Source organism: Musca domestica, unplaced genomic scaffold (assembly GCF_030504385.1).
Source record: "Musca domestica strain aabys unplaced genomic scaffold, Musca_domestica.polishedcontigs.V.1.1 1, whole genome shotgun sequence".
Taxonomy (NCBI): Eukaryota; Metazoa; Arthropoda; class Insecta; order Diptera; family Muscidae; genus Musca; species Musca domestica.
The window spans coordinates 42,808,313-42,835,180 of record NW_026712114.1 but is presented as its reverse complement, the minus strand read 5'-3'; the positions used below and the strand labels follow the sequence as shown (position 1 = coordinate 42,835,180).

The window sequence follows — 26,868 nt, the reverse complement described above, 5'->3', positions numbered from 1 at the left end:
TTTTCAAAGGACCCTCAGAGCTATACTCGTAGATTTTTAAAGGATATTTTCCAAAGACTCTGTCCCCTGTTTTTGTAATCTTTGTATATTGAAGCAGCATCTAGTAATATTTACACATATATATTTAGGACAGAGATATTCTTTGAAGGGATATAAGAGCTATATTCGTGGATTATTAAAGGATATCTTCTTTAAGCACTTCTCAGTAATGAAGCACCGTCTAGTAGTTTTAACGAATATTTTTGGGACTTTCAGGGATATTCTTTGAAGGGATATAAGAACTATACTATATACTTGTAAATTTTTAAGGTTTTTAGGAACCTGTATGGTTTTCTAGGGTATTCCAGACGATATTCTAGACGGTCCTTCAATGTACAAGGATTAGGAACACAGGGTAGTTTTTGAAAAAAAAAAACATCCTTTAAAAATCCTAGATGGTCTATCATTTGATACCCTATTTTCCTAATCATTGTACATTGAAGGACCCTCTAGAATATTTTTAAAAGCATATTTTTAGGAGGACTTTCAGCGATATTCTTTGAAGGAAATGTGTAAAGAATATTTTTAAAGGACTATTAGAGCTTTATCCGTGAATTTCTAAAGAATAGATCAAATGATAGACCATCTAGGATTTTTAAACGATTTTTTTTTTCAAAAACTACCCTGTTTTTCCTAATCCTTGTACATAGAAGGACCGTCTAGAATATTTTTAGAATCATATTTTTAGGAGGACTTTCAGCGATATTCTTTGAAGGAAATGTGTAAAGAATATTTTTGAGGGACTATTAGAGCTTTATCCGTGGATTTTCTTAAGAATATTTTTTATCAAGGCCTATCCCGGATTTTTTAAAGAATATACTTTTAGGGATCATTGGAGATTTTAAAGGACCTGAAGTCTGAAGGGTCTTCAGGGGTTACCATCAGATTTTAAGATTTTAAGAAATTTTAAAAATATTTGTTGAAGGATCCTCAGAGCTATGCCCGTGGATTTTTAAAGGATATTTTTTTTCAAGGACTATGAAAAATATAGTTATTAATTTTTAATAATTGTCGAAGCTATAGATATTTTAATGACTATCATTTGTTTAAGGACTAATCATGTATTTTTATGACCACTTCTAAAGACTATCGGAGCTTGATTTATGGATTATTTTAGATCACCGTTCTAGAGACAATTACAGCTTCAATCATCTTTTAATCTATACCTTCAATCCATCTATCTATTTCGATTTTTTGGCCTTTTTCGCATGAACTGCTTTTTAAAGCGTATTGCTTTTTGTTTTGAACGTAGACCCATACAAATTTTCTGGCAAATTAAACATGTGTTGTTGCCAATATTGCCACTTTAAATTTGACTTGATTTTTTCCGTAAATAATTTTGCAAAACCCCCCCCCCCCCAAAAAAAAACTTTCGGAATAAAACCTACACACTCTCCGTGCTGTTGTTCCCATTACTCAATGGACATTTACCCCAAGCGATAAAAAAATAGATTGAATAGAACAGAAAATTAAATTTAGTTTTGACTGCAGTTAAAAATATACACGCGTTGCGTGAGTGTTTTGCTTCTGATTTTGTTGCCTTAAATCTGGTCGTGTCGTTCTTCTATATGTGAATTTCACAAAAAAATATCACCCATCCATCGGAATCAACAGCTTGCATAGCTGCTGTTGACTGCTGGCTGGCCGATGATGATGTTGCTACTTTGTGTTGCGGATAAACAAGATACACGCGCCAATTGTTTGAATAAATGGCAAACATACAGACACAAACCTATACACAAATTGTATGTATGTATGTATGTAGGATTGGATGCTTTGAACAAAGCAAAAAAGTTAATGATCATAAAAAACAAAAAAAAAAAAAAAAAAACAATAATAAAGGAATATGGACGAGGCCGGGGGAATGGGTGGGTGAGCTACAAAAAAAAAAAATTGTATTCATTCTTTAACTTTTGTCACAACTATTTAACAAATTAATTGACGATTTGACCACAATAACAAAAACGGAAGCTACAGCGGGGCGAAAAAAGAACCTACCGAGTAGTAGTGTCTAGAAAAATGTTTTCATTTTATTTTTTTGTTTTGTTTTGAATTTTTCAAAAAAAAAAAAAAGTCATATAGCAACAGCAGTGGCCAAAAGTAGCTTCCATGGTTTATATCTGCTATGCTGTTGTATTTGGCTCAGTGTATTCTTTTTTTGTTATTAGGAAAAAATATATATATTTTTTCAACATAAAAAATAATAATTTTGTGTTTTATATCATTGCCCGGCATATGATGACTGAGGAAAACAAAAAATAAATTATAATAACATATCTAGAAAAATATCGTATCATGAACATTTTTAGTAATATGTGTGTGCATTCGTTCAAATATATTATTAAATTTAATTTTTTTTGGAAAGTTTTCTACTTTGTCTTAGAATGGGAAATTTCCTACTGCAGTTGGGATTCATTTTGTTCTTTTTTTTTGTTGGATATTTTTGTTCAAAGAATGATTGAGTATTTTTAACAGTAATTTAGGGGCTATATAAAATCAAATTTTGAATTTTAAGGCTTATTTTTCAATGACTATCAGGTTTTAGATCGTGATTCATTTTAAGAATATTTAAAGAAGAACTGTTTTAGCCAAAACCATGGGTAGGGATATAACTGACTGAAACGGCTGGAGGAAGTGTCTAGAAATTTTGCACGAGGATCGGTCTTTGTGTGTATTACTAATGGAAAGTACTAGAATATCCTAAAAATGTAATATTTTGTATTGGGCAAACGAAATGAGCTAGAATTCTGAAATTTGCAATAAGAGGCACTAGATTCATGTTCCAAAGGTGTAATTGTGGATTCTTAAAGAATATTTTTCTAAGGACCTTTTCGAAGGAAAATGGCAATATTCCATTCGGCAAATGTTGAAAAATTAGCTCGCGTAAAGCCATTGAAATCCCAAAAATTGCAAGAACTTACACCGCAACAGAAAGAAAATAGACTCAAAAGAGTTATAGAGTTGCTTCGCTTGGCCGAAAGTGGTGAAGAACTGCCGGTTTGGTTTTTTCCGATGAGAAAACATTCGTTGTCTAGCTGTTTGTAAAGAAACAAAATGATCGTATGTACTTGCCAAAGAGGTCAGCTAAAAATGTGAACCTTCGGTTGGCCACCAGAACTCAAGCGCCGGCCATGGTGATGGTGAGGGCCGCCATAACAGCCGATGGTTGTTCTCCGCTCGTATTAATCTACCGTGGCAGCAGTATAAATGCCGAATATTATAGCGAAAATATTCTGTAGGGTGTATTAAAGCCTTAGGCACGCAAACATTTTGGCCGCAGACCTTGGACATTCCAAGAATCAATCCGTTGGACTATTGTGTCTGGAGTATTTTGGAAAGCAAGGTTGCACTAAAAAATACCAATGTGTCGATCAATTTAGCAAGCGCTTCGCCGGGAATGGGCCAAAATATCGCAGAGCAACAATCGGGCAGCGTGGTGCTATTTCAGACATTTTTTGCTTTCATTCAATAAAATATAAAACCCTGTACACTGAAATGCATTGCAAAACCATTTTGGGTAGAGGGAAGTTATTTTCAAAAATGGCGAAGTAGATATTACGGATGGATGTAATACTCGCAAATACCACATTTCATACCGCAAACCCACTTAAATTGTTTTCCTATATCGTACAAGACGTGGACCTGCACAGACAATTTTCTGGCATGGGCTAAGGTATCCATTACGAACTTCAAATGCGAAATTTAAAACAATCCCGGTAAATAATGTCGCTAAAATCATCAAAATACCGAATATCGGGGGGTACGGTATATGGGACCTATACGAAGACGTGGACCTACATGGTCCATTTTCTGTTTTCTGCTGCAGTATCTATTACGAACTTCAAATACCAAATTTGGAACGGTTCCGTTAAATAATGTCGCTAAAATCATCAAAATACCGAATATCGGGGGGTACGGTATATGGGGCTATACGAAGACGTGGACCTACATGGCCCATTTTCTGTTTTCTGCTGCAGTATCTATTACGAACTTCAAATACCAAATTTGGAACGGTTCCGTTAAATAATGTCGCTAAAATTATCAAAATACCGAATATCGGGGGGTACCGTTATATGGGGGCTATACGAAGACGTGGACCTGCACAGATAATTTTCTGTCTTAGGCTGTAGTATCCATTACGAACTTCAAATGCCAAATTTGAAACAATTCCGGTGAATAATGTCGCTAAAATCATCAAAATACCGAATATCGAGAGGTACCGTTATATGGGGGCTATATGAAAACTTGGACCTACATGACCCATTTACGAACTTAACCTACCTACTGGCAAAATATACATGTGTGCAAAATTTTAGCCTTCTATCTCAATTTGTTCGAAAGATAGCGTGATTACAACAGACAGACAGACGGACAGACAGACAGACAGACAGACAGACAAAGAGACAGACAGACGGACATGGCTAAATCGTCACAGAATTTTACGCTGATCAAGAATATATATACTTTGGTCTGACGTGAGTATTTCGAGGAGTTACAAACGGAATGACAAAATTAATATACCCTCCATAGTATGGTGGAGGGTATAAAAATTTAAACATTTTTTCAAAAGATTTTTTGAATTTTAAAGAGATTTCGTATGTTGTGTAATTTTTTGCAATTTTTTTTCGAATATTATTTCCAATATCATTATTTTTTCTAAAAAATTAATATATCTTTCCCAGTGTAACCCTGCAGTATTTACGATTTCGAATGGAAGATTATTTTAAAATTTCCTAGAAAATTTGTTTAGGATATTTTTTCCAAAGATCATTCTTATGCCTAAAAAATCGAATTCCCAATATTTTCCAAAAATTCAGTATTTAATTAAGTGTGAGGAAAAAAGTATCTAATTCACTTTCATTAATAAAAACCTTATATTAATTAATTCAATAGCGCACAAATTCAATCGAATCAATCAATAAATTAATTCCATTAAATATTTTTTACATATATATGTACACTTCGTCTTGGAGGCTAGTTTTTCGTGTGGATCCCATTCAAACAGTTTTATTTGTTATTATTATTATTTTTTTTGTAAGAAAAAAAATATTTTTGTTGCTCTTGATTGTTTGCAATTTATATATCTTTTCGTGTGTATTCGTATTTGTTTGTGTTCAATTTTCTTTGAATGCCACATTTTGTTGTGTGTGGCACAACTCATTTATTTAATAGAGAAATAAATACGCGGTGGCATGATTGGTCAATAAAAAAAATTATTATCCACTGACGTCGTTGATGTGTATCATTCATTTAGCCATACAAACAAATACCCATACATATGCATATTTATGTAAATATTTCGTCAGTGTCAGGTTTTATGTGTTGTTGTTTTGTTTTTTTGTGGAATTTTTTCATTTGTTTCGGAATTGAATGAATGAGTGGAATAAAGTTGTAAAAATAAAAAAAAAAAAAATACGTTAATTAAATGATATGCAATGAAGTATGTGGTGGCGTCTCTTTGAGGTGCTGACACGCCCCTTTTTTGAGGGCTATATATTTTTAAGAATTATTTATTTATTTTATTGTTTCCAATCCATTTAAATAAGAGTTAGAAACTCCAAAGAAATATTTGTTGTAAAAATGAACAATTATTTTAAATTAAATAAAATCCAGGAATTATTTTTCTTGTATTTCAAAATATCTAAATTTAGACATAGGACCAACAAAATTCAGGGGAGAAAATGAAAATTGAGTTTGTAGTAAAAAAAATTAACATCTGTTCTTTTCAAATACCAAAAATCAAAAATTTTTTTTAATCCTTTAAATTAAAATAAAAAAAAATAAATATTGCTTAATAAAATATTAACAAAACAATTTTTAATCCTTTAAATTAAAATAAAAAAAATAAATAAATATTACTTAATATTTTTTTATTTCCTATCTATTTCAATAAGAGTTATATAATTCTTGCTATTATTTCCCACTTATCTGCCAATATTTAAAAATACATTAATTTGATTGATTGTTATCAAAATGCAATTAGTTTACATTTGATTGTTGGCATTATGGACGTCATAGCTCATCAGAGCTTGATATTTATTTGAAATTATATACAGGGCACTCAATTTTACATTTCAAAACAAATATTTACTGATAATAATTGCATGGAAAATATATTGAGCCTCAAAACTGGCGGATTAATGAGATCTTGAACCTCGTCGTAGGTAGGAAAAAAAAATTATGAATACAGAAACATAATTTTATAATCTGAAAAAAAAATATATTTTTTTTCTATTTGCAATATTTGCTGTAAGTTCGGCCGGGCCGATTTTTGAATATTCTCCACTATTTGAAACAATTTTGGCAATTTTCAAAAAAATAAAATCCGTTAAAATTTCTTTTAAGATCTTAGCCGTTATATTAGCGTCTATACGACGGCGTCGACCTGCATAGGCAACTTTTGTCATAAACCATTACAATATTCAAATGCGAATCTTGAATAAAAAATTCGGTGAATAATGTAGTTAAAAACGTCAAAATTCCGTATATAGGGAGGTACTGTTATATTGGGGCTATACGAAGACAATTTCCTGCATTGGCTATTATGAACTTCAACACCAAATTTGAAACAATTCCGGTGAATAATATCCCTAAAATCAGCAAAATACCGAATATCGGGAGGTACCGTTAAATGGGACCTATATGAAAACGTGGATTTGCACAGACAATTTTCTGTTATAGGCAGTAGCATCTGTTACAAACTTTAAATATCAAATTTGAAACAATTCCGGTAATATTGTCGCTAAAATCATCAAAATACCGAATATGGGGAGCTGCCGTTATATGGGGGCTATACGAAGACGTGGACCTGCACAGACAATTTTTATAGGCTGTAGTACCCATTACGAACTTCAATTTCTGGTGAATAATGTCGCTTAAATCACCAAAATAACGAAAAAGGAGAAGATAATATAATTTTATGATAATTCATTTAAAAAATTATTCACGTGGTTTTCAAAATTACGATAATTAGTTTCACTCCACCCTAAAATATTTAATATGTTAATAAAAATATTTATAATTTTTCGAGAAAATCTGAAATTTGTTTTAATCTTTTTTTGTGTGTTTCAAAAAATGTGCTGCCTTTCCACCCTATTGTACGACGTGTATACATTACAACAATTATTGTTGACTTATTGATTTGTAAATTTTGTTTTCGAACCAATACATTTCAACAACATTTTGCAACGAACGACCATCTGTCTTGCATTTTTTTTCATGCCCGACTAATACCAGCCGCTGAAATATTGATATGAAATCGCAAATAAGTCAAGCATTAAGTATTGATAACATTCGTCTTAAGAGAGTTCAAATGTTACAAATTGTATGATCATTGGTGATTGCAGGCGTGATTGGCAATGCATTGAACCAAAAATAAGGAAGATTTAGAAAAACATAATGCAAAAGAAAACAGTAAGGTAAATTTTTTTACTAAGTACTAAATTGTTGCAAATGTAAGTACCGGCTTAATTAAAAATATTGCTATTAATAATAATAATAATGACATGTGAATTGAATTTTTAATTTTCTTACTAAAGGGATAAGATAGTGTCAAAGATATGCATGATTTGTATTTAAAATAAAACGAACGCCATCTCTGTTTCACTTTTAATTTAAGTTCTTTGCTGCATACTTTTGGGTGCTAAGTAATTGCTATTGAAACTTGAAGGACCAAAAGTTTGTAAATAAGAATTTAGTTAAAAAAATTAAATATTTCACGGGTATTTGTCCAAAATTAACTGAATTTATCGAAATTGATGATACGTGATTTGTACACAAAACGCCATCTATATTTCCTTTTTTTGTTTCGCGGCATTCTTTTTTAATGCTAATTAGTAACTATGCAACGACTATGGCCAAGAAAATAAAACATGGCCAATAGGAATAAACAACATAACAGTGCAAGAAAGGCAATTGTTTAATTAAAACGAGCGCCATCTATATTTCGCATTTAGTATTATTGTCATCGAAGCATACTGTTTGATACTAAGGACAGAAACATGGACACATTTTTTTCTTAACAACATTGAGAGGGAAACTCCTGCCATGCTAGGTCCAGTTGAATTAAATAACATAACAGTGCATGACATCTAAAACGAATGTTTCAAGTCATGTCATGTTGTCGGTCGGTAAATGCACTGTTTTTGGGTTTAAACCAACATCAAACAACAACCGCAGTGATGAAAGTATAAACAAATATTCCTTTTTAAAAATAAAAGTTTTAAAAGAATATCTAAATTAATTTTTTGATAACAATTTGAACGATAACAAGTAAAAAATGCTAAGTTCGGGGGTTTAACTATTAATATTCTCTATCATTTGGAAAAAAAACTTGAAAAAATGCAAAGAATTCCAAAAAGAACCGAAGACGTGGATCTGCATATGTGATTTTTTGTCATAAGCTTTAGTACCAATTAAGATATTCAAATACAGAGTTTGAAACAATTCTGGCAAATAATGTCGCTAAAATAATCAAAATACCGAAAAAGGGAGATACTGTTATATGGGGGCAAACGTATACGTGGACATGCATATGAAATTTTTTACGTAGGCTGCACATACAAAAAACAAATGATACTAATAATTTTGGATGGCATGGTTTACTGTCATCAAGTGTCATACATACAATATGACCTACTTCTTGATACCTAAGCTCTGAGAATAATGTTATGCCGATATTTATGTTGAACGTGCCATGATTAAACATTGAGCAATGGCATGTATGAATTGTTGTGATATGCCAACACATATCACATGACAATGAGTAAGCAGAAAAATAGCTCTTAATTCTATTGGTTCTTCTTATAATATAAAAACCAATATTCCGCCCTTCTCTTAATTTTTAAGAATAAAGTCTTTTACTAACGGCAAACAATCGATAAAAATTGAAAAAGCTTCCTACCAATCACTCAAACTTTATATGACATTGCAATTGTCGGTGTCCATAACCCACTTGAAAATGTCAATAAAAATGCATTTACGATAATAAAGGCATTAAACAGAATCACTTCATGTTCTGTTTTTTTTTGATCCCCAAATCGAATACCAATCCCCCTGCAAAATTCCAAGCCATTATCAACAAAACAAATCAAATAATAAACAGGGTAAAGAGCCGATAAAAAATACAGAACAATGAAACTAACCTAGCGTTCGTTCATTTTAAAGGCCATGCGATTTAGATAAACTATCAGTCTGTAGAGAACAACTTAATTAAGATAAGAGAAAAATGCAAAAATTTAACCATTTCCTAGCAAAAAGAGGTAAAATATTATATAATTATTTGGTGCAAATAAATACAGAGAGAGAGAGCGAGAGAGAGTGACGAATGTTGGTTAACAAAGGTTTCAAAAACATTTATTACTTTTTAAGAATTGGTTATTAAACAGAAAAAAATGTTCTTAAGCCTCTAAAACAAGTGGTGGCAACAGCCAAAGCTATGTTGATAAACATGGAGTTGTGCAACATGCTGAAATGTTGATAAAACCACTCAAACACGGCTTTGTTCTCCCTATATCATTAGCATATATTTTTTTTTTTAATTAATACTGAGTTGAATAATTAAGTCACTTTTATAGAACTTAAATTAAAGATAAATATTGAGGAAACCTTACAAAAACTTTTTGAGATGTTGCTAGGATAATACAAACTGTTGCCAAGGCATTGTGACATGTTGAACAATGTTGCTCTGACACTGTAAGATGTTGCTAATACAACACGGTTATACTTTTATTAAACATGGTCTTTCAAAATTTTTAGCAACATCTCACAGAGTCTATGCAACATTGCACAACGTTTTTCGATATCTAAAAAACTAATTTTCGAAGAATATGTTTATTTAAGATGAGATTGTGTTGACTCACCAGTCAGAGCTCTGTTGGCGAAACATTGGGTTTGCAACATACAGAAATGTTGATGTATATAAATAAAATCATATAAATCTTTGTACTTCTAATATAATGAAATTACATTTTTTCTTAATACAAATACTGGCCTATAAACATTTAAGAGATGTTGATATAAAGTTACACGATTTGAAGAATCATGCAGAAAGCTTGATTTATGTTGCTAAGATTTTGTGAGGTGAGGTATTGCTAACATAATATAAATTGTTGCCAATACATTGAGATACAATAATCAATGTTGCTAAGACCTTGTGATATGTTGTTAAGCCAATGACACTTGTTGCCAAGACATTGCAAGATGTTGAGTAATGTTGCAAAGATTTTATTAGATGTTGAACGATGTTGCTTAGAGTTTGTATGACGTTGTTAAGACAATAACAATTATTTCAAAAACATAATGAAATAATAATAGTTACCACGACATTGTGAGATGCAGATGTAAAATGGTTAAAGTTATTTTAGCCAAGTAAATTATTTATAGCAGAAACACAAAGAAATCAAATATTAAGCAAAAATTTGTTGCAAATACAGGGTATGTGAAGGTATTTGTTGGACAAAAGTTTCAAAATATGTATTATTTACAAAAAAAATTGACATTAGAGGAACTTGTCTTAAACGTGTTGATACATACAAATTGTTGCAAAGACATTGCGAGATGTTGCGCAGTGTTGCTAAGCGATATATTTCTATGGCAACATAAATTGTTGCCAAGACATTGCGTTATGTTGCTAAACCAATGACAATTGTTGCCAAGACATTGCGAGATGTTGAGAAATGTGGCTAAGACTTTGAGAGATATTTCTAAGCCAATGACATTTGTTGCCAAGACATTGTGAGAGGTTAATTTAACATTGTCAAATGACTATACAGTAACTAAGGTTAAAGGGCATAATTTGTAGTAGCATTTCGCCCATAAGAAAAAAATTTTATGCAACTTTTTATGTTTCCTTATAATCAAATTTGGCAAATTTTTGTAACCTCTTTAGAAATACTATTTATTTCACATTACATATATTTTTAACCATTTTAAAACCTAATTTTCCTTGCTATTTTCATTTGATACAAATACGTTAATAACACAATCTCAATCTGTTTTTTCGTTTTTCCATTTGTGGTTTCTCTCGTGTAATATAAGTAAATCAACCAAGAACACTTTTGACCCCCCAAGCGTTTTACAATAACCGCAATTATAAAATTACTTTTTATTACGGAAAAATGGTTTAGCCTCTAAGTCATAGCTTGTCTTATTACATTTTCAAGATATTAACTGATATACTGACTATTAGTTCATCTATCTTTATCGCGGGGGAAAAACACAATCTATTTAACAGAAACCAGCTCACACCACATCACATATTGGTGGCTTTGTCACTTTAAATAAATAAGAACTATATTTCCTTAAGTGTGCAATTGTTTAAATAGATTAAGATACTAACGTTTGCCTGTTGTACTTCAGACTTGGGTAAATAAATATTTGTGCTTAATTTATTTCAGAGAAGATGAACTTTTTTTTAAAAAAACGTAATTGTAGAATAGACTGATATACTAAGTATATAGTCTAAATGTATTTTATCAACAATTGAGATTTCAAGGGGCGATTTTTTAAAGGATCAAATTCTGCAATCTGCAATTTTAATCACATTTTATATGTAGTGCTTTATGCAATATATCTTGGTTGTCTTCAGAATAATAAAAAAATTGCAGGCCGAGTATATTCAATTACACTTGGAATTTTCAATGAAAGAGTGAAATTATAGGAAATTTTTATAAAAAGTGGTACATATGAAGAAAATGAATATCTTTTGTTCCGAGACTCATAATGAAATTTGATCTAGAAAAATTCCTTTTTTGATACTATCCTCAAGAAATTAATTAGAATTTCGAATGTAATTTTTTTAAGGCTATTATAAACAGATATTTGGCTAATTCTGAGATTTATAATAACATTTTGTGTAGAATATTTCTTCTTTGGACATTTTCTGCCTAAAACGAAATTTGATGTTACTTTCATGCATCAACTCGAAAAAAGATCGAGGGAAAAACTGATCAACCAATTTGGGGAATATTTTCGGAAATTTTGGCAACATTTCTATATATATATTTTCTATATATATTATAGAAATAGAGATTTCTTTTCTTTGGTGACTTATAGTGAAGAACATTCTTGTCTTTGATGATATCCTTATTTTATATTAACTCCAATACAGTTCGCCTTTAACCCAGGAGAGAGAGGAGAGTCAGATTTGAACTTTATTTGATGACAAATAAATTTGTTTTGAAAAATGGGCCAAAAAAAGACCCTTTTGGTGACTCGCTTGAGGGTTAACCATTTTCTAACAAAATTATCACCGTATTGCTATTAGTAACTTTACTAAAATAAACGGAAACTTAATTCGAAAAAGGAAGCATGGTGCCCCCTTTATTATATCGCACAGGGATAGAAGACGGCTGAAGGGTCGGCTTCTAGCGATAAAATAAATGCCTTTTTAAAGGATCACCAATCTAGAAATTATCGCTGAAATTCTGAAATGTTGGGACATAGTTTATAAGAATACCCATTGGTCTTCTATGGGAAGATAATATCGTCTCCTGTGAGAAGATCCTTTGTCCTTCTATAAGAATATCCTATGAGAATCCTTTTACGTCTCCTATGAACATATTCTTTTATGAGAAAATCTTTGTTCTTCGATGAGAATACCCTTTGCTCTTCTATAAGAAGATCATTTGGTCCTCCATGCGAAACTTATTTGGTCTTCTATGGGAAGGCCATTTGGTCATATATGAGAGCGTCTTTTCCATGAGAAAACCCTTTGGTCTTCAATGTGAAATCTCTTCTGTTAGAAAATACTTTTGTCTTCTATGAGAAGACCTTCTGATCTTCTGTGGTAAGACACATTGGTCTCTTGAAAAGACCCTTTGGTTTCTATAAGAAGACCCTTAGCTTTTCTATAAGAAAATCCATGAGATCCTTTGGTCCTCTATGAGAAACTTATTTGGTCTTCTATGAGAAGACCATTTGGTCCTATATGAGAGCGTCTTTTGATCTTCTACGAAAATATTCTTCCATGAGAAGACCCTTAGGTCTTCAAATGAGAAATCTCTTTGGTTTTCTGTGAGAAGACCTTTTGATCTTCTGTGATAAGACATATTGGTCCCTATGAATATACCCTTTGGGTTTTTATAAGAGGACCCTTTGGTCTTCCATGGATCGTCTTGATCGTCTGTGAGAAGACCCATTGGTCTTAAATGAGAAAACCCTTTGATTTTCAGTGAGAAAAACCTTTGGCCTTCTAAGAGGAACCACTTTGGTCCTCTATGAGAAGACCCTTTGATTTTCTGTGAGAAGACCCTTTGGTCTTGTATGAATAGATTATTTGTGTTGTATGAGTAGATTCTTGTGTCTTCTATGAAAAGACCCTTTGATCTTCTTCTTTTATGAGATCTTTTTTCTTTATATATGGAATTTACAAAAAAAAAATAATAAAATAGTAATTAATTTGGTAGTTATCTGTTTTTTTAAGATAAGCTATTAAGCTAAAATTACTAACTGAAATATTAGGAACCTCACCATTTTGGCTTCAAAAATATATTTTTTTATTAATTTAAAAAAAGTGGTTTCGGTACTTACTTGTTAGTTCACTGGCATCTTCGGCAAATGTTAAATATCCTTTATTCATATCTTGTTGATTGACCGCTTCTGTCTGCTGCTGCTGTGGATTTTGTTGTTGTTGTTGCTGCTGTTGATGATGCTTAGCAAATATGGATGCAGTGGTTGTGGTCAAGGGTATGTGTTGGGATCGGGGTGCAAATACAGATGCCGTCACCGATTGTGCACCACCCAAAGGATTAACATTCAAAGCAGTTGCTGTTGTTGTTGGTTGCAATTGTAAAATTGCCTGGGTCGATGTGGTTGTTGGTAAACTCACACCGTGTTGCAAGACGGCCGACGTTGCCGGACGTAAAATCGAAGAGGTTACTGTCTTGGGACCCTTGTCATCGGCGTATTTGGACAAGGATTTATTTTCGAATATGGCCCGGGTGACCGTGGAAGCTGGGGGTTTGTTATTTTCGAAAATGGTACGCGTAACCGTGGTGGTGGGACAATGTAAATTTGTTGTTGTGCCTGTTGCTGCGGCAATTGGTTGTGGCAACAGGGATGGATTATTATTATCTGTGGGATTGTTATTATAGTTTTTATATAAAATTGGTTTTTGTGGTTCAATTGTATTATTGTTGCTGTTGTTGGGAGTAATTGGATTTGGTGTTGCTGCAGCAGTAACTACAACAGGTGGTGTTTGTTCACGTTTGATTTGTATGGAATTGAATGAATTCTCAGTAATTTCTGGTGGCTTATTTGAATTGTTAGCAATATTCTTGTTGTTGCCGTTGTTATTGAGTGGTATTTCGATTTTATGCTCCTTGTTGTCTTCAAGTTTTTCTGCTTTTTGTTGTTGTGGAGCCGATTTAATTTCTTTTGTATTAATATTTAAAATCTCATTTTTGTTGTTACAGCCAGTATTGTTGTTGTTGTTGTTATTACTTCCTTTGATGTCTTCAACAAGTTTAAGTTTTTGCGACTCTTCGTATTGTTGCAAAGTATAAATTTCATGCTTATTCTCCAGATTACTAAAAAATCCAAATTAAATCCGCACACAATTATAGAGACGTTGTTTTCACTTTGGTTTTTTATTAAATAATTAATTTTGTTTTATTTAATTTCTAATTAATTATGCAGGAATAAAATTCTATACTGCTTTCGTTTTGCGTGTTTTTTTTTATTTCGTTTTCTTATTCTTTTCGATCATCAAACAAAGCACGTGATAATTTAATTAAATATCGAGAGTAGTGGAAGAGGCGCGCTACGAGAGGAGATGTAATAATTCTATTTTATTTTGTTTCATTCCTCAAACAAAAAAAAAATAGTTTACAACCAACCTATTCGGCCATGTGTGTGGGTGTGTACAACAACAATGCACTTCCAACACACATAGAAAACTGCATTTCTTTTTTGTAAAGAAGAAAAAAGGAGAAAAAAAAAACAACAACGACAACCACACAAATACATGGAAATTTTGCAATGAACTGAGAAGAGATAAATGGAATACGGAGAAAAATTACTCTCAAATGCATTGCAAAGATAAGTGCAATTACTGAGTAATTGTAACTCAAAAACTATGGAGAGAATAACAGAGAAATGATAGAGATCGAAAAGGTAATATTTTTTGTTTTGTAATTTGAGTGAATTGCATTGGAGACTTTCATTCAAGTGAGTCATAGAGAGAAATTGCCAAAGAGTTTTATAGAAACTACAATCAGTTACAATTTCGAAATTAATGGCAGGGATGGGAGTTTATGTGTATGAGCTGTTTAACATTCATACCGGTTTTATAGTCAAAATCCTTTAAAGAAGGATTTTTTCAACGAATATGCTCATGTAGAGTAAACATCTTCTGAGAAGATATCTATAAATGAGTTTTATCCAAGGGTAATTGAGAAGTTTGTAGAAAGTCTATAGAAGCAGGGGTGCTCAAGAAGAAATATCTGTTTTCAGTCAAATTTCTCTTTGCTTATTTAAATCAAGAACAAAACAGTGTTAAGTCATTATTTATACAAACATTTTTTATCCATTTGCTTTATAAACTATTTTGGCAAACATTCGTGTTTAAAAACAATTAAATAGAACAGTAAAATATAAAGAAAAACAGAATTTTAATTTTCTCTTAAATTATCTCTTTTTTCTCTTCATGTTCTAGAACACGGTTTTGAGCACCCCTGATAGAAGACATTAAAAAACCCAGGAAATTTTTTTCTAAGATTTCTTCAAATATCACAATCTGTAGAAAACTCTGAAAAGGCCTTCCATGTACAAAATAGATCAGAAGACTTTCGAAAGCTCCCTTAGAAAGCCTTCATCTAAACAAGGCCTCTTCAGGGGCATTATTTGTATAAAATACTTCTGAAAGGTATTTTAACTTAGGAATGCCGATCACAGTCTTCTATTTAATAATGCACTTGTATGACCTTTCGTCTCAAGAGATCTGTTCTATCGGTTCTCGGTCCATTGAACGTTCGATTCATTAAGAAGCAGATTAAAAGACATTATCTATAGGATAGAGAACTTCGATCCACAGGAGGCCTATTAGGGGAATAAAATGCATAGCAGAACTCTAAAAGTCGTCCCTATTTAAGGACTCCCCTGAGAACTTTTTTCAATAAATTATATCTTAAAGGTGTTTTATCTATAGAAGACCGATCACAGGGCTTATATCCGCATGGAAGTCGCCGGTCATTAGAAGATCTCTTCGATCTACCTCGTATAAGGATATCTTTTTTTCTCAAAGTTCTTTGATCATTAGAAGATCTATTGAAGAGATATTTGCTTAAAGAAGAGCTTTTAAATGTTTTCACCCAAGATCGTCATGTCAAGATTGTCGCATGCAAACGAGCTTTTTAATGTCTTCTGTCTGTAGAAACATTTTAAAAGGAAGTTTATATAGAAGGGCTTTAAAGGGCATTTTATACAAAGAAGAACATTTTACAATAATTTCAAAGGCTCTAAAATTGCCTATGTTAATGGAAGAGCTTATAATGTTATCCTGTATATAAAGGAGCTTTTACAGCTATTTTATACCCAGATGAGCTTTAAAGGAGAAGATCTATTAAAGTTGTTCGATACATAGAAAACTTTTGAAAAGTTTTTCATATTAGAGCTTATAAAGATCACCTGCTTATGAACGATCTTTTAATGGTATTCATTTAATAAACGAGTTCAGCATATAGGGGAGCTTTGATAAATTTTTTGTACAAAAGGGAGACTTGTAATGACATTCTGTCTGAGAAAAGCCCTGCTGTCTATATGGAAACTCAGGTATATATAGAGCTTTTTTATATTTCCTGTACAATGGAGGACTTGTAATGGTATTCTGTCTATGAAAAGCTTTTAAAGGCCTCCTGTCTTTTTGAGAGCTTGATAAGATAGTTGGTCTATATAATTGATTTTAAGGGTCTTCTGACTGCAGAAATTCTTTAAAAATATACCTTTTAAAGGTATTCCGTTTTTAGAAACACTTTTATAGGAATTTCGTCTACGGAGGAGTTTTTAATGTATAGTCTTATGTATAAAAATTTTAAAAATATTCTGTGTATATAATGGCTTTTATATGTTTTCTGTCTATATGAGAGCCTAAAAAGCCTTTCTGTCTATAGAAAAGTCTTTGAGGTTTCAGTCTCTAGAAAACTGTTTAAGGGTCTAGTACCTATAGATACAGATTTTTTGAATAGCTATCTATAGAAAAGCTTTTTAAAAACCATTTGTCTACACAAGTTATCATAAAGGCCTTCTGTCCATAGATGACTTTTTTTAAAGTTATCTGTCTATTGAAGGCATATTTATGGAACACCTGTTGATCAGTGTTCTATTTATGAATGATCTATTCCAAGAAAGTTGTGAAAATTAAAGAAATTATATCGAAAGATTCAATAAGTTCATTCTTTATAACTAGAAAAAAAAAAACATTTGCGGAAATTACATTGAAATTATTCATATTGTAATGTGAATATTGCGAAAAAAAATAATACTTCATCTACATATATATGGTTACATAACCTCCCATTTGCCTAATTAGAGCTTAGCACCACACCGATGCAATTACGATTTTCTCAGTGAATACAATTATTAAGAGAAAAAACATTGAATTTAAATTGTGCTTTACTCTTTTATTACAATGTAATTACTTGGGAATCACTCTCGTTCTCTTGTAAAGTTTGTAAGAGTTATAAGACAATAAAATAAAGGGAAAAATACAGGTTCTCTGATCTTGCTGATGTACGTGCAAAATGTGTTCTCTTACATCTGAGCGCAAAAATGAGATATTTAGTAAAATTTGCGCAGACAAAATTAAAGAGTAAGACCTTTTTTCATTGAAATTTTAAAAACGTAAGTTTTCTCTTATTTGTCGGATTATCTCCGATCGCTTAGGAAGATAAGTCGAAAATTGCAATTCTGTTATCATTTTTTTTTAAATTAAAATTTACCTCTAATTATCTCTCTTTCTCATCCATTTCCACACTCTTTTGCGCGAGGTTTCAACATCGTAAGAGCGTGTTGTTTTCATTGCACTGTTGTGTACAGGCGTTTTAGTAGCCTGCACACATAGGGTAGAGTCATGAGATAAAAATTCCATTGACGAATCAGTTTTACATGACAACAACAAAAAAGCAATGCAAATTTGCATTTTCATATTGTTGCTGCTGTTGCTGTTGTATTTTGTGTGGTTTGCCATATATTTTTTCCTGTTGCAGCAGCAGTAGTGTTACGAATAAAAAAAGACCGGCAAATTTTTTTTCATTTGTTTGCAGAAATTTTGTTCGATGTTTGTTGTCGTCTTTCTTCTTTTTCTTTCCTGAGGTGCCTTATTGACCTCTTTTATTGTTGTTTCTTTTTTGATATTTTTGTTTTGTGTTTTCTGTACGGTCGTATGCAATTTAAAAAGAAGCAAATTGCATTCGTCACCGCACCTCCGCTGCCATTAAGAGATGGCAACAATTAATGCTTGATTGCAAATACAAATTGTGTTGTTTTTTGTTCGCGATTTTTTTTTTCGTTCAATTTCAGAATGAAACAAACAGCAGAGAAACAAATTTAAGATATTCTCATATGTTTTATAATTCGAAATATATTATTTGTAGTTTTTTTTTTTTGGTTTGGAAATGCAAAAAAAAAATTTCCTTTTGCATTGTTTTTAATATTTTTTGTTTGAAGTTAAAATTGTTTGATTGGGTTTGAAAATTAATATTTAGTAGATAATTATAAAATAATAATATAATAAATATTATTATTATTATTATTATAACTATTATTATTATTATTATTATTATTATTATTATTATTATTATTATTATTATTATTATTATTATTATTTTAACTATTATTATTATTATTATTTAGTATTATTATTATTTAGTATTATTATTATTATTATCATTATTATTATTATTATTATTATTATTATTATTATTATTATTATTATTATTATTATTATTATTATTATTATTATTATTATTATTATTATTAATATTAATATTATAACTATTATTATTATTATTATTTATTGTTGTTGTTATTACTATAGTTTTTAATAAAAGATAAAAGTGTTAATGAGTTGCTGTTGCTTCTTGTCTACTTCATAAATAACCTATATTATATATGCTAGTTTTGTTTGGCATATTTAATTTAAAAAAATGAAATTAACTATATTTCTACCAAAAAAATCCAATATATGTTGCATAGAAATAATGTTGTTTTTGTCTTTGCCTATTGCGGAATATACAAAAATATATTTAAATCGTGAGGAACTTAGAGAGAAGACTTTATTATAAAATACGGGCGGATAAGAAAAATTCTACAATTTCGCCAAAATTCATTGGTTTCAAAATCCTAAAATGTGGAATTTAAAAAAAAAAATACTTTGATGCATTTTGGTAGAATTTTACGCATTTGGCATATCTTAATTAAAATAAATATTTTTTTTGTATGTAGACTCATTACCAAATAATGAGGTAATTAAGTACTTATTGTCACCAGTAACTACTAACAAAATATCATCCTAAACCACTCACAGTTATGATATGGCTAAGGGGCTAGGAAGTTGTTTTGTGAGTAATTATTGTTGTCGAAATGTATTTAATTAACTCATAATTTGGTAATGGGTTTTAATTGCATGCATTTCTTATAAAAATTTGCTCCAGCAATTTTTTTTTTTGCCTTGTAAATGCCAAAGGGCTTAACACATTATTTTGTGGCCTACTGGTAATGCAGAAGGTATGTTGTTTGTCATTATCAGTTGACTACCAAATGTTTGCTGAGTATATGTTAGTATATGTTCAAACAAGTAAAAAAGTTCGGCCGCACCGAACAATACCCTCCACCATTTCGAAGAAAATTGAAGAATTTAAAAAAAAAAAAAATCCGTAAACTACCTCTTAAATAAAAATGGGGACTATACGAAGACGTGTAGCTAAAATCATGAAAATACCGAATATCGAGAGGTACCGTTATATGGTGGCTATATGTATACTTTGTAGGGTCTATTAGGAATATTTCGAGGAGTTACAAACGGAATGACAAAGTTAATATACCCTTCATGTGGATGGTGGAGGGTATAGAAAAGACTGTCTGCCCTCGAGACAAATAGTCATTGGAAATCGGGTTGCCAACTATTATATGTTTCGTCGTTTTGAGGTGGCCCTGTCCAGCAAAAATACTCATTACAAATTGGGTTGCAAACCCAAGGTTATGCTACACTGTAGAAATAAGTAGTAATTTTCTATCCAATACAAATCATTGGCAAACACTTATTTTGTACGAAATTGACATTTTAAAGTAATGGGTTGGTAAGCCGATTTGTAAAGAGCATTTTTACCGAACACTTTCTTTATTATTATTTGTAAAACTTATAGTCGGTATTATTACAGGCCCATTGCAACCTAAGGGCAATGGCGCCCAAATAGGAGATAATGACATTAGCAACATATTTTAATCCATTACGAGGTAATGCGAACCAGCGGTAGTATTCATTACAATTAAATCAATAACTAATGTATTGTCATCTACAAATGATGAACAGCTTTTATACTCCGTCTAACACTGATAGTGGGTGTTATTAAAGGCCCCCTGTGACCTAACGGCAATGGCGGCCAAATGGGAGATAATGGCATTGACGACACAATAACCACAAAATCCATTACGAAGTAATGAAAATAAACGGACGTATTCATTACATTTAAAAACAGTAAATAATGGATTGTTTCCAAATGAGTAATGCGAACTGAAATTTGGCCGTGCTGGAGATTTTTTGAAACCTGTATCAACGCAAATCTTAAAAGATTAAAAAATTGATTGTCCCTTAAAGGCACAAAAGTCACAAGAAAACAAACAAAAGTGCAAAACCTCCACTTTTGGCATGAGTTTGATGTCTATTTATCAATGGTAAAATAAGGTATTGGTAGGTTCTCTTGAAGCAGTCACAGATGAAATGAACTTAAGAGACCCCTAATTTAGTTTTAAATACTGCCTTCATTCATGTTCCCTAATGTTCAGAAGTCAAAATCTGCTCCTAATAATAACGAAATTTGCTTTGTTATATCAAAATTCGTTTAAAAATATTTCTGGTCATAATTTGATTTCAAAATTAAAAAACACTCAACAATTTCTCTTTCATAACAAAGCAGGAACATAAGAACTTGCCTTGTTTTCTATTATTATGTTTGTTTTTTTTATCAAAATTATGTTGTTACTATTTCTTATGATTATGTTCAACTAACCGGTCGAATTGTTGTTCGAAAGCTATCGAAATTTCTAAGTTTATTTTCAGTTAATTAATGCGACATTATGGCCAATGTATTGAAATTCGAATAAAAAAAAAAACACGTTAAACTCGCATGCCTATACAACGGTGTCTGCATGGTTTTTAATTTTTATTATTTTTGATTAGGGCCTTTCGGCTTGTTATCTGTTGACCAGGTTTACGACGATGAACAACAATCAGCTGTTCCAACCGTTCTAGCCTATGTCAACAATCTGGTATTTGTGAATTAAATAACACTTTGGTCGGCCGGTTTGTGATATGTTTGGCAAATGTGAATTTTGTCGGCAACAAGATTTGCCCAAACAGTTAAATATTTAACAATTTTTGTTTTTCTTTTTTATTTTTATAAAAATAACATGTTTCCAAGTGTTTTGTTTTTTGTTTCATTTTTATTATCAATTTCAGGTAGCATTTTCAAAATAAAAAAATTAATATTCTTCTCGAAAGTGAATTTTGTTTTTCTTTCAAAATAATTGTGTATGATTATAGTTATAATTTAAAGTTCAAAGGACTAAATATGCCGAAGCATTTATTAAACTTCGGAATTGGTGGAAAATTAATTCGAAATCAGATAAAGATATATATTGAAGCTATATCCAAATCGGAACCGATCTCGATAAAATTTAGCAATGATATTTCTGAGCTGTATTTGATGTATTTCCCTGAATATTGTTGTTGCAGAGTGCATATTACGGCTGCGGAGGGCAAAAATAACAAATCGGATGAACAATATATATGGGAGCTATAGCTATATCTGAACCGATCTTCACCAAATTTGACATACTAGCTTCTAGACTCAATTCGATCGTAAGTGCCAAATTCCGTCCCATTTAGACAAATATTAGACGTTTGGTGCACAATAAAAGGTAAATCGGACGAAGTTATATATGGGAGCTATATCTAAATCTGAACCGACCTCGATAAAATTTAGCAAACGTATTTCTGAGCTGTATTTGATATATTTCCCCAAAGATTGTTGTTGCAGAGTGCATATTACGGCTGCGGAGGGCAAAAATTACAAATCGGATGAACAATATATATGGGAGCTATAGCTATATCTGAACCGATTTCGATAAAATTTGGCTTACTTATTTTCAGGCCCAATTTGGGTGTATATGCAAAATTCCATACAATTCAGGCTGATATTACACGTTTGGTGCACAATAAAAGGCAAATCGGACGAAGCTATATATGGCAGCTATATATAAATTTTGACCGATTATCTCCAATTTCAATAGGGTTCGTCCTTGGGCCAAACAAATGATATGTGAAAACTTTCATCTGGATAGGGCAATAAATCCGAACTGTACTTTGTTTACAAAAATACATGGACAGACGGACGGACGGACATGCATAAATCGACTCAGAATGTTATTCTATGCAGATCATCCAAAGGAACTATGTGTCTATCTCGTTTCCTTTTGCCTGTTACAAACAAATGCACAAAGACATAATACCCTGACCACCTTGTGGTGTAGGGTATAAACAAAAAATACTTTGAACCATAGCTTTTGCAGGGTATTTTGGGAAAGGAAAAGGACTAACAAAAATAAGAGAGTCATATTGAAAGTATATTTTGTAATTTTGTACATTGTGTATTTGAAAAACAACAAAAAGCTATTGCAAATTATAGTAATGGAATAAGTAATAATTTATAATTCTAAAAATAGAATAAGTGACTGGAAAGCTTTTCAATGTAAGAGCTACTCGTCCTTTAATCTAAACATAATCTCCAATTTCGTATTGCATTCCTTGAAACATTCCTGAGCCCACCATTTTCGATAACGCCTTTTGATTTCAAAATTCAATTATCGTCATCAAATTTCACTTTCATATTGTCCCGTGCAACAATTTCCGTTTGAGTGGTATTAGAAATTCAAAATTTTATTTTCATTTCTCCTTGTACCAAATATGCAAATGCAATTTCACTTGGTCTTTATTTTTAGAATCGTACGATCAATGTTTTTGCTCCACGAAACTTCCCAATTGATTTTGCATTTTTTTCTGAACTGAAAATTGTTTTTTTTTTTTTGTTTTCGAATAGATACTTGCTAAGACAGGGTAATTGCGTTGGCAAAAAAAAGCAACAAATAAAACGTGACTTCATTTGAATTTTGTTGCATTCACAGATGAAATTTCCAATACAATTTCTAGGGTAAGAATGAAAAGGGAGGTAAAAAATATTCAATTGTATTTTTTTTAATAAATATTTATATTTCAATATAGGTATATTGTATTTAGAATTAAATGATATATTTGTGGTAGATTTCTAAACTTTTAGTTAGTCATTAATCAGGGGATGTACATGTGAGTGTCAGGAAATATTTGCATTAACAAATCGCCTTTTTTGCTGAAGATAAAATCGACAAATGTTATTATTATTATAGTCGATTTCCATTTTGAGATGTTTTGGTATGTGGTGCTGATGATTTTTCGGGACTTTGGCTTAAAAAAATTTGTCATTCCATCTTTATCTCGAAATAAAATGTTTTGAAATTTTAAAATAAATTTACGAACTATAAATTATATATTTGGAAATTTTAAAGTTTAATCCAAATTGGCGAGGATTTCTATATTGATTTCTAGAACATTACCCTGGGCTCTTCCATAATATCAGGAAGAGTATCCAACCAATTTTAAATATGAACTAAAGTCTTCGAAATATAGAAGTTATATTAGAAAAAAATACATTTTCTACACAGTGAAAATATGATTCTCAAATATTTTGTTTCGAATAGATAAAAAAAGCTAAAAAAAAATAGGTGAATAATGTAGGTAAAACTATCAAAATACCGAATATCGGGAGGTATCGTTATATGAGGACCTGGACCTGCACATATAATTTTCTTTCTTAGGCTGTAATATGCACTACGAACTTCAAATGCCAAATTTGAAACAATTCCGGTGAATAATATCGCTAAATAGGCTCATAGGCTCTAGTACCCATTACGAACTTTAAAAACAAAATTTGAAACAATTCTGGTACAAAATGTCGCTGGAATCATCAAAATACCGAATATCGGGAGGTACCGTTATATGGGGGCTATATGAAGACGTAGACCTACACAGACAATTTTCTGCTTTGGGCTGCAATATCCACTACGAACTTCAAATACCAAATTTGAAACAATTCCGGTGAATAATGTCGTTAAATAGGCTCATAAGCTCTAGTACCCATTACGAACTTTAAATACAAAATTTGAAAAAAAAAAAACTGGTAAAAAATATCACTGGAATCATCAAAATACTGAATATTGGGAGGTACCTTTATATGGGGGCTATACGTAGACATGGGCTTGCATGAACACTTTTTTGTCATACATTGCAGTACCCACCACTACGAACTTCAACTACGAAATTTGAAACAATTCCCGTTAATAACATCGCTAAAAGCATCAAAACACAAAATGTCGGGAGGTATCGTTATATGGTGGATATACGAAGACGTGGAGCTGTATATGTGAATTTTTGTCAAAGGCTGTAGTCCCTCCTATTAGGAACTTCAAATTTGAAATTTGAAATAATTCCGATAAAAAAAATATCTCTAAAATTAGCAGAATACCGAATATTGGGAGGTACCTTATATGGTGGGCTATATGAAAACGTGCACCTACATGGCCCATTTACGAACTCAATACATATGTGTGCAAAATTTTGGCATTCTATCTCAATTCGTTCTAAAGATAGCGTGATTACAACAGACAGAGGGACATCGCTAAATCGACTTAGAATTTTACGCTGATCAAGAATATACTTTCTTGGGTCTGACATGAGTATTTCGAAGAGTTACAAAGGGAATGACATAGATAATATACCCTCAGAATGGCGGAGGGTATAAAAATACATTTTCCACACCGAAAAAATATAATTCTCAAATATTTTGTTTCAAATAAATTTATATTCTCGTGTATATATGTATATTTAGCAACTTGTGTGTGTTGTGGGTGTAGCACTAAAATGTATGTCAACAATAACAACAATATTTATAGGCCGTATTATTATATCTACTTTTTGTGTTTGTTATACCTCGAGAACAACAAAAAAAAAGTATCAACAAAAATAATTATGTTTTGTTTTTGGCTTTTTTGAAAAAAAAAACATATCATAAAGAAAGAAAATGAATAGCACTGTAGGCAGGCAAATATAATGTGTTAATAAAATTTTGAAAAAAAATCTTAAAAAAAATATTTTTACTAAAAATGTAAAAAGACGTGAACAACTTTTTCAAATAGTTTGTTTTACGTTTTTGCTGGAAGGGCGGAAAATTTCGGGCTTGGGGAAATTTAGTTGGTTTTTTCTAGTTTAACATTGAATTAACTTTGCTCGAAGGACCAAAAGTTTTATTAAACAAGTAAAAAAGTATCGGTCGGTTTTGCCGACAGATGTATACAATCAGCCCTCTTCACACTCTATGGAGTGGGTTTTGAACGAATGGGTCAATATTGTTAATTTCGTATCGGACCTAAATAAATATGATATAAATATTAAAATAGCAGATGGATAAATCAATTGTAAAGAATCGCTGAGTTGTTTCGCAATTTCTGACAGATAAAAATATTGAAAATTGTGTCCCTTTGTGGGTGAGGTACCAGCAGGTGTTCGCAGATATATAGCATCTTCACAACAGATCTGGTGTTAGCAAAAATGCTTGTATGTATGAAATTTGAAGACAGTTGGATCCTTATTTCGCTTTCTTTGAGCGTTATGTTTTTCAAAATTAGATTATTGCTTCCCTTTCTGTGCAGAGAATATATATTTTTAAAATTTCGACCATTTGTGGGGGAGGTACCAGAAGAAGTGGACCGATATTCTCCATCTTTACACCAGACCTTGGGCTAATAAAATGACTGGGATTTGTGAAATTTGAAGACAATCGGACTCTTACATCACATTTTATGAGAGTTGTAATTATTCAAAAATTTCACCATTTGTGGGGGAGGTACTTGAAGGAGTGAACCAATGTTGTCCATTTTCGCACCAGACCTAGCACTGATGCAAATATTACGACTTGAAAAGTTGGAGCAAAATCGGATCATCGTTTCTCTTTCTTTGCAAAAAATATGTATTTTTTGCAAATTTCGGTTTTTTGTGGGGGAGGTACTTGATGGAGTGGACCGATATTGTCCATTTTCCCACCTGACCGAGTACTGACGCAAATATTAGGATTTGCAAAGTTGGAGCAAACTCGGATTATCCTTTCTCTTTCTGTGCAAAAAATATATTTTTTGAAATTTTGACATTTTGTGTGGGAGGTACCAGAAGGAGTCGACCGATAGTGCCCATCTTCGAACTCGATCTAAGTTTGACTATAATATTACAATGTACCAACTTTGGATCAAATCGGATACTCCCTTCGAGAGTTATCGTGCGCGCCAGCCAGACAGACGGAGGGATGAACGGACATCGCTAGATCGACTCGAAATGTCCTGAAACGGATTTGGTCAACAGAGACCTAGGGTCTAAAACCGTTATTTCGACTAGGCACGTTTTGACCGTATCAAATGATATATACCCTCTGTAGCCATATGGCTGAGGGTATAAAAAAGTTTTCAAATAAACCA

The 26,868-nt window shown here is 31.7% G+C and overlaps 1 protein-coding gene across 8 annotated transcripts in view; it reads right to left on the bottom strand.

Moving 5' to 3' along the window:
• Positions 1-26,868, bottom strand: part of LOC101888879 (protein similar) — a 365,682-nt gene that overhangs the window by 59,730 nt on the left and 279,084 nt on the right. For all 8 annotated transcript variants that reach the window (XM_059123264.1, XM_059123265.1, XM_059123262.1 and 5 more), the window contains one exon: positions 13,570-14,567. In XM_059123264.1, coding sequence (XP_058979247.1) covers positions 13,570-14,567 — 998 coding nt within the window. The remainder of the gene's footprint in view (positions 1-13,569; positions 14,568-26,868) is intronic.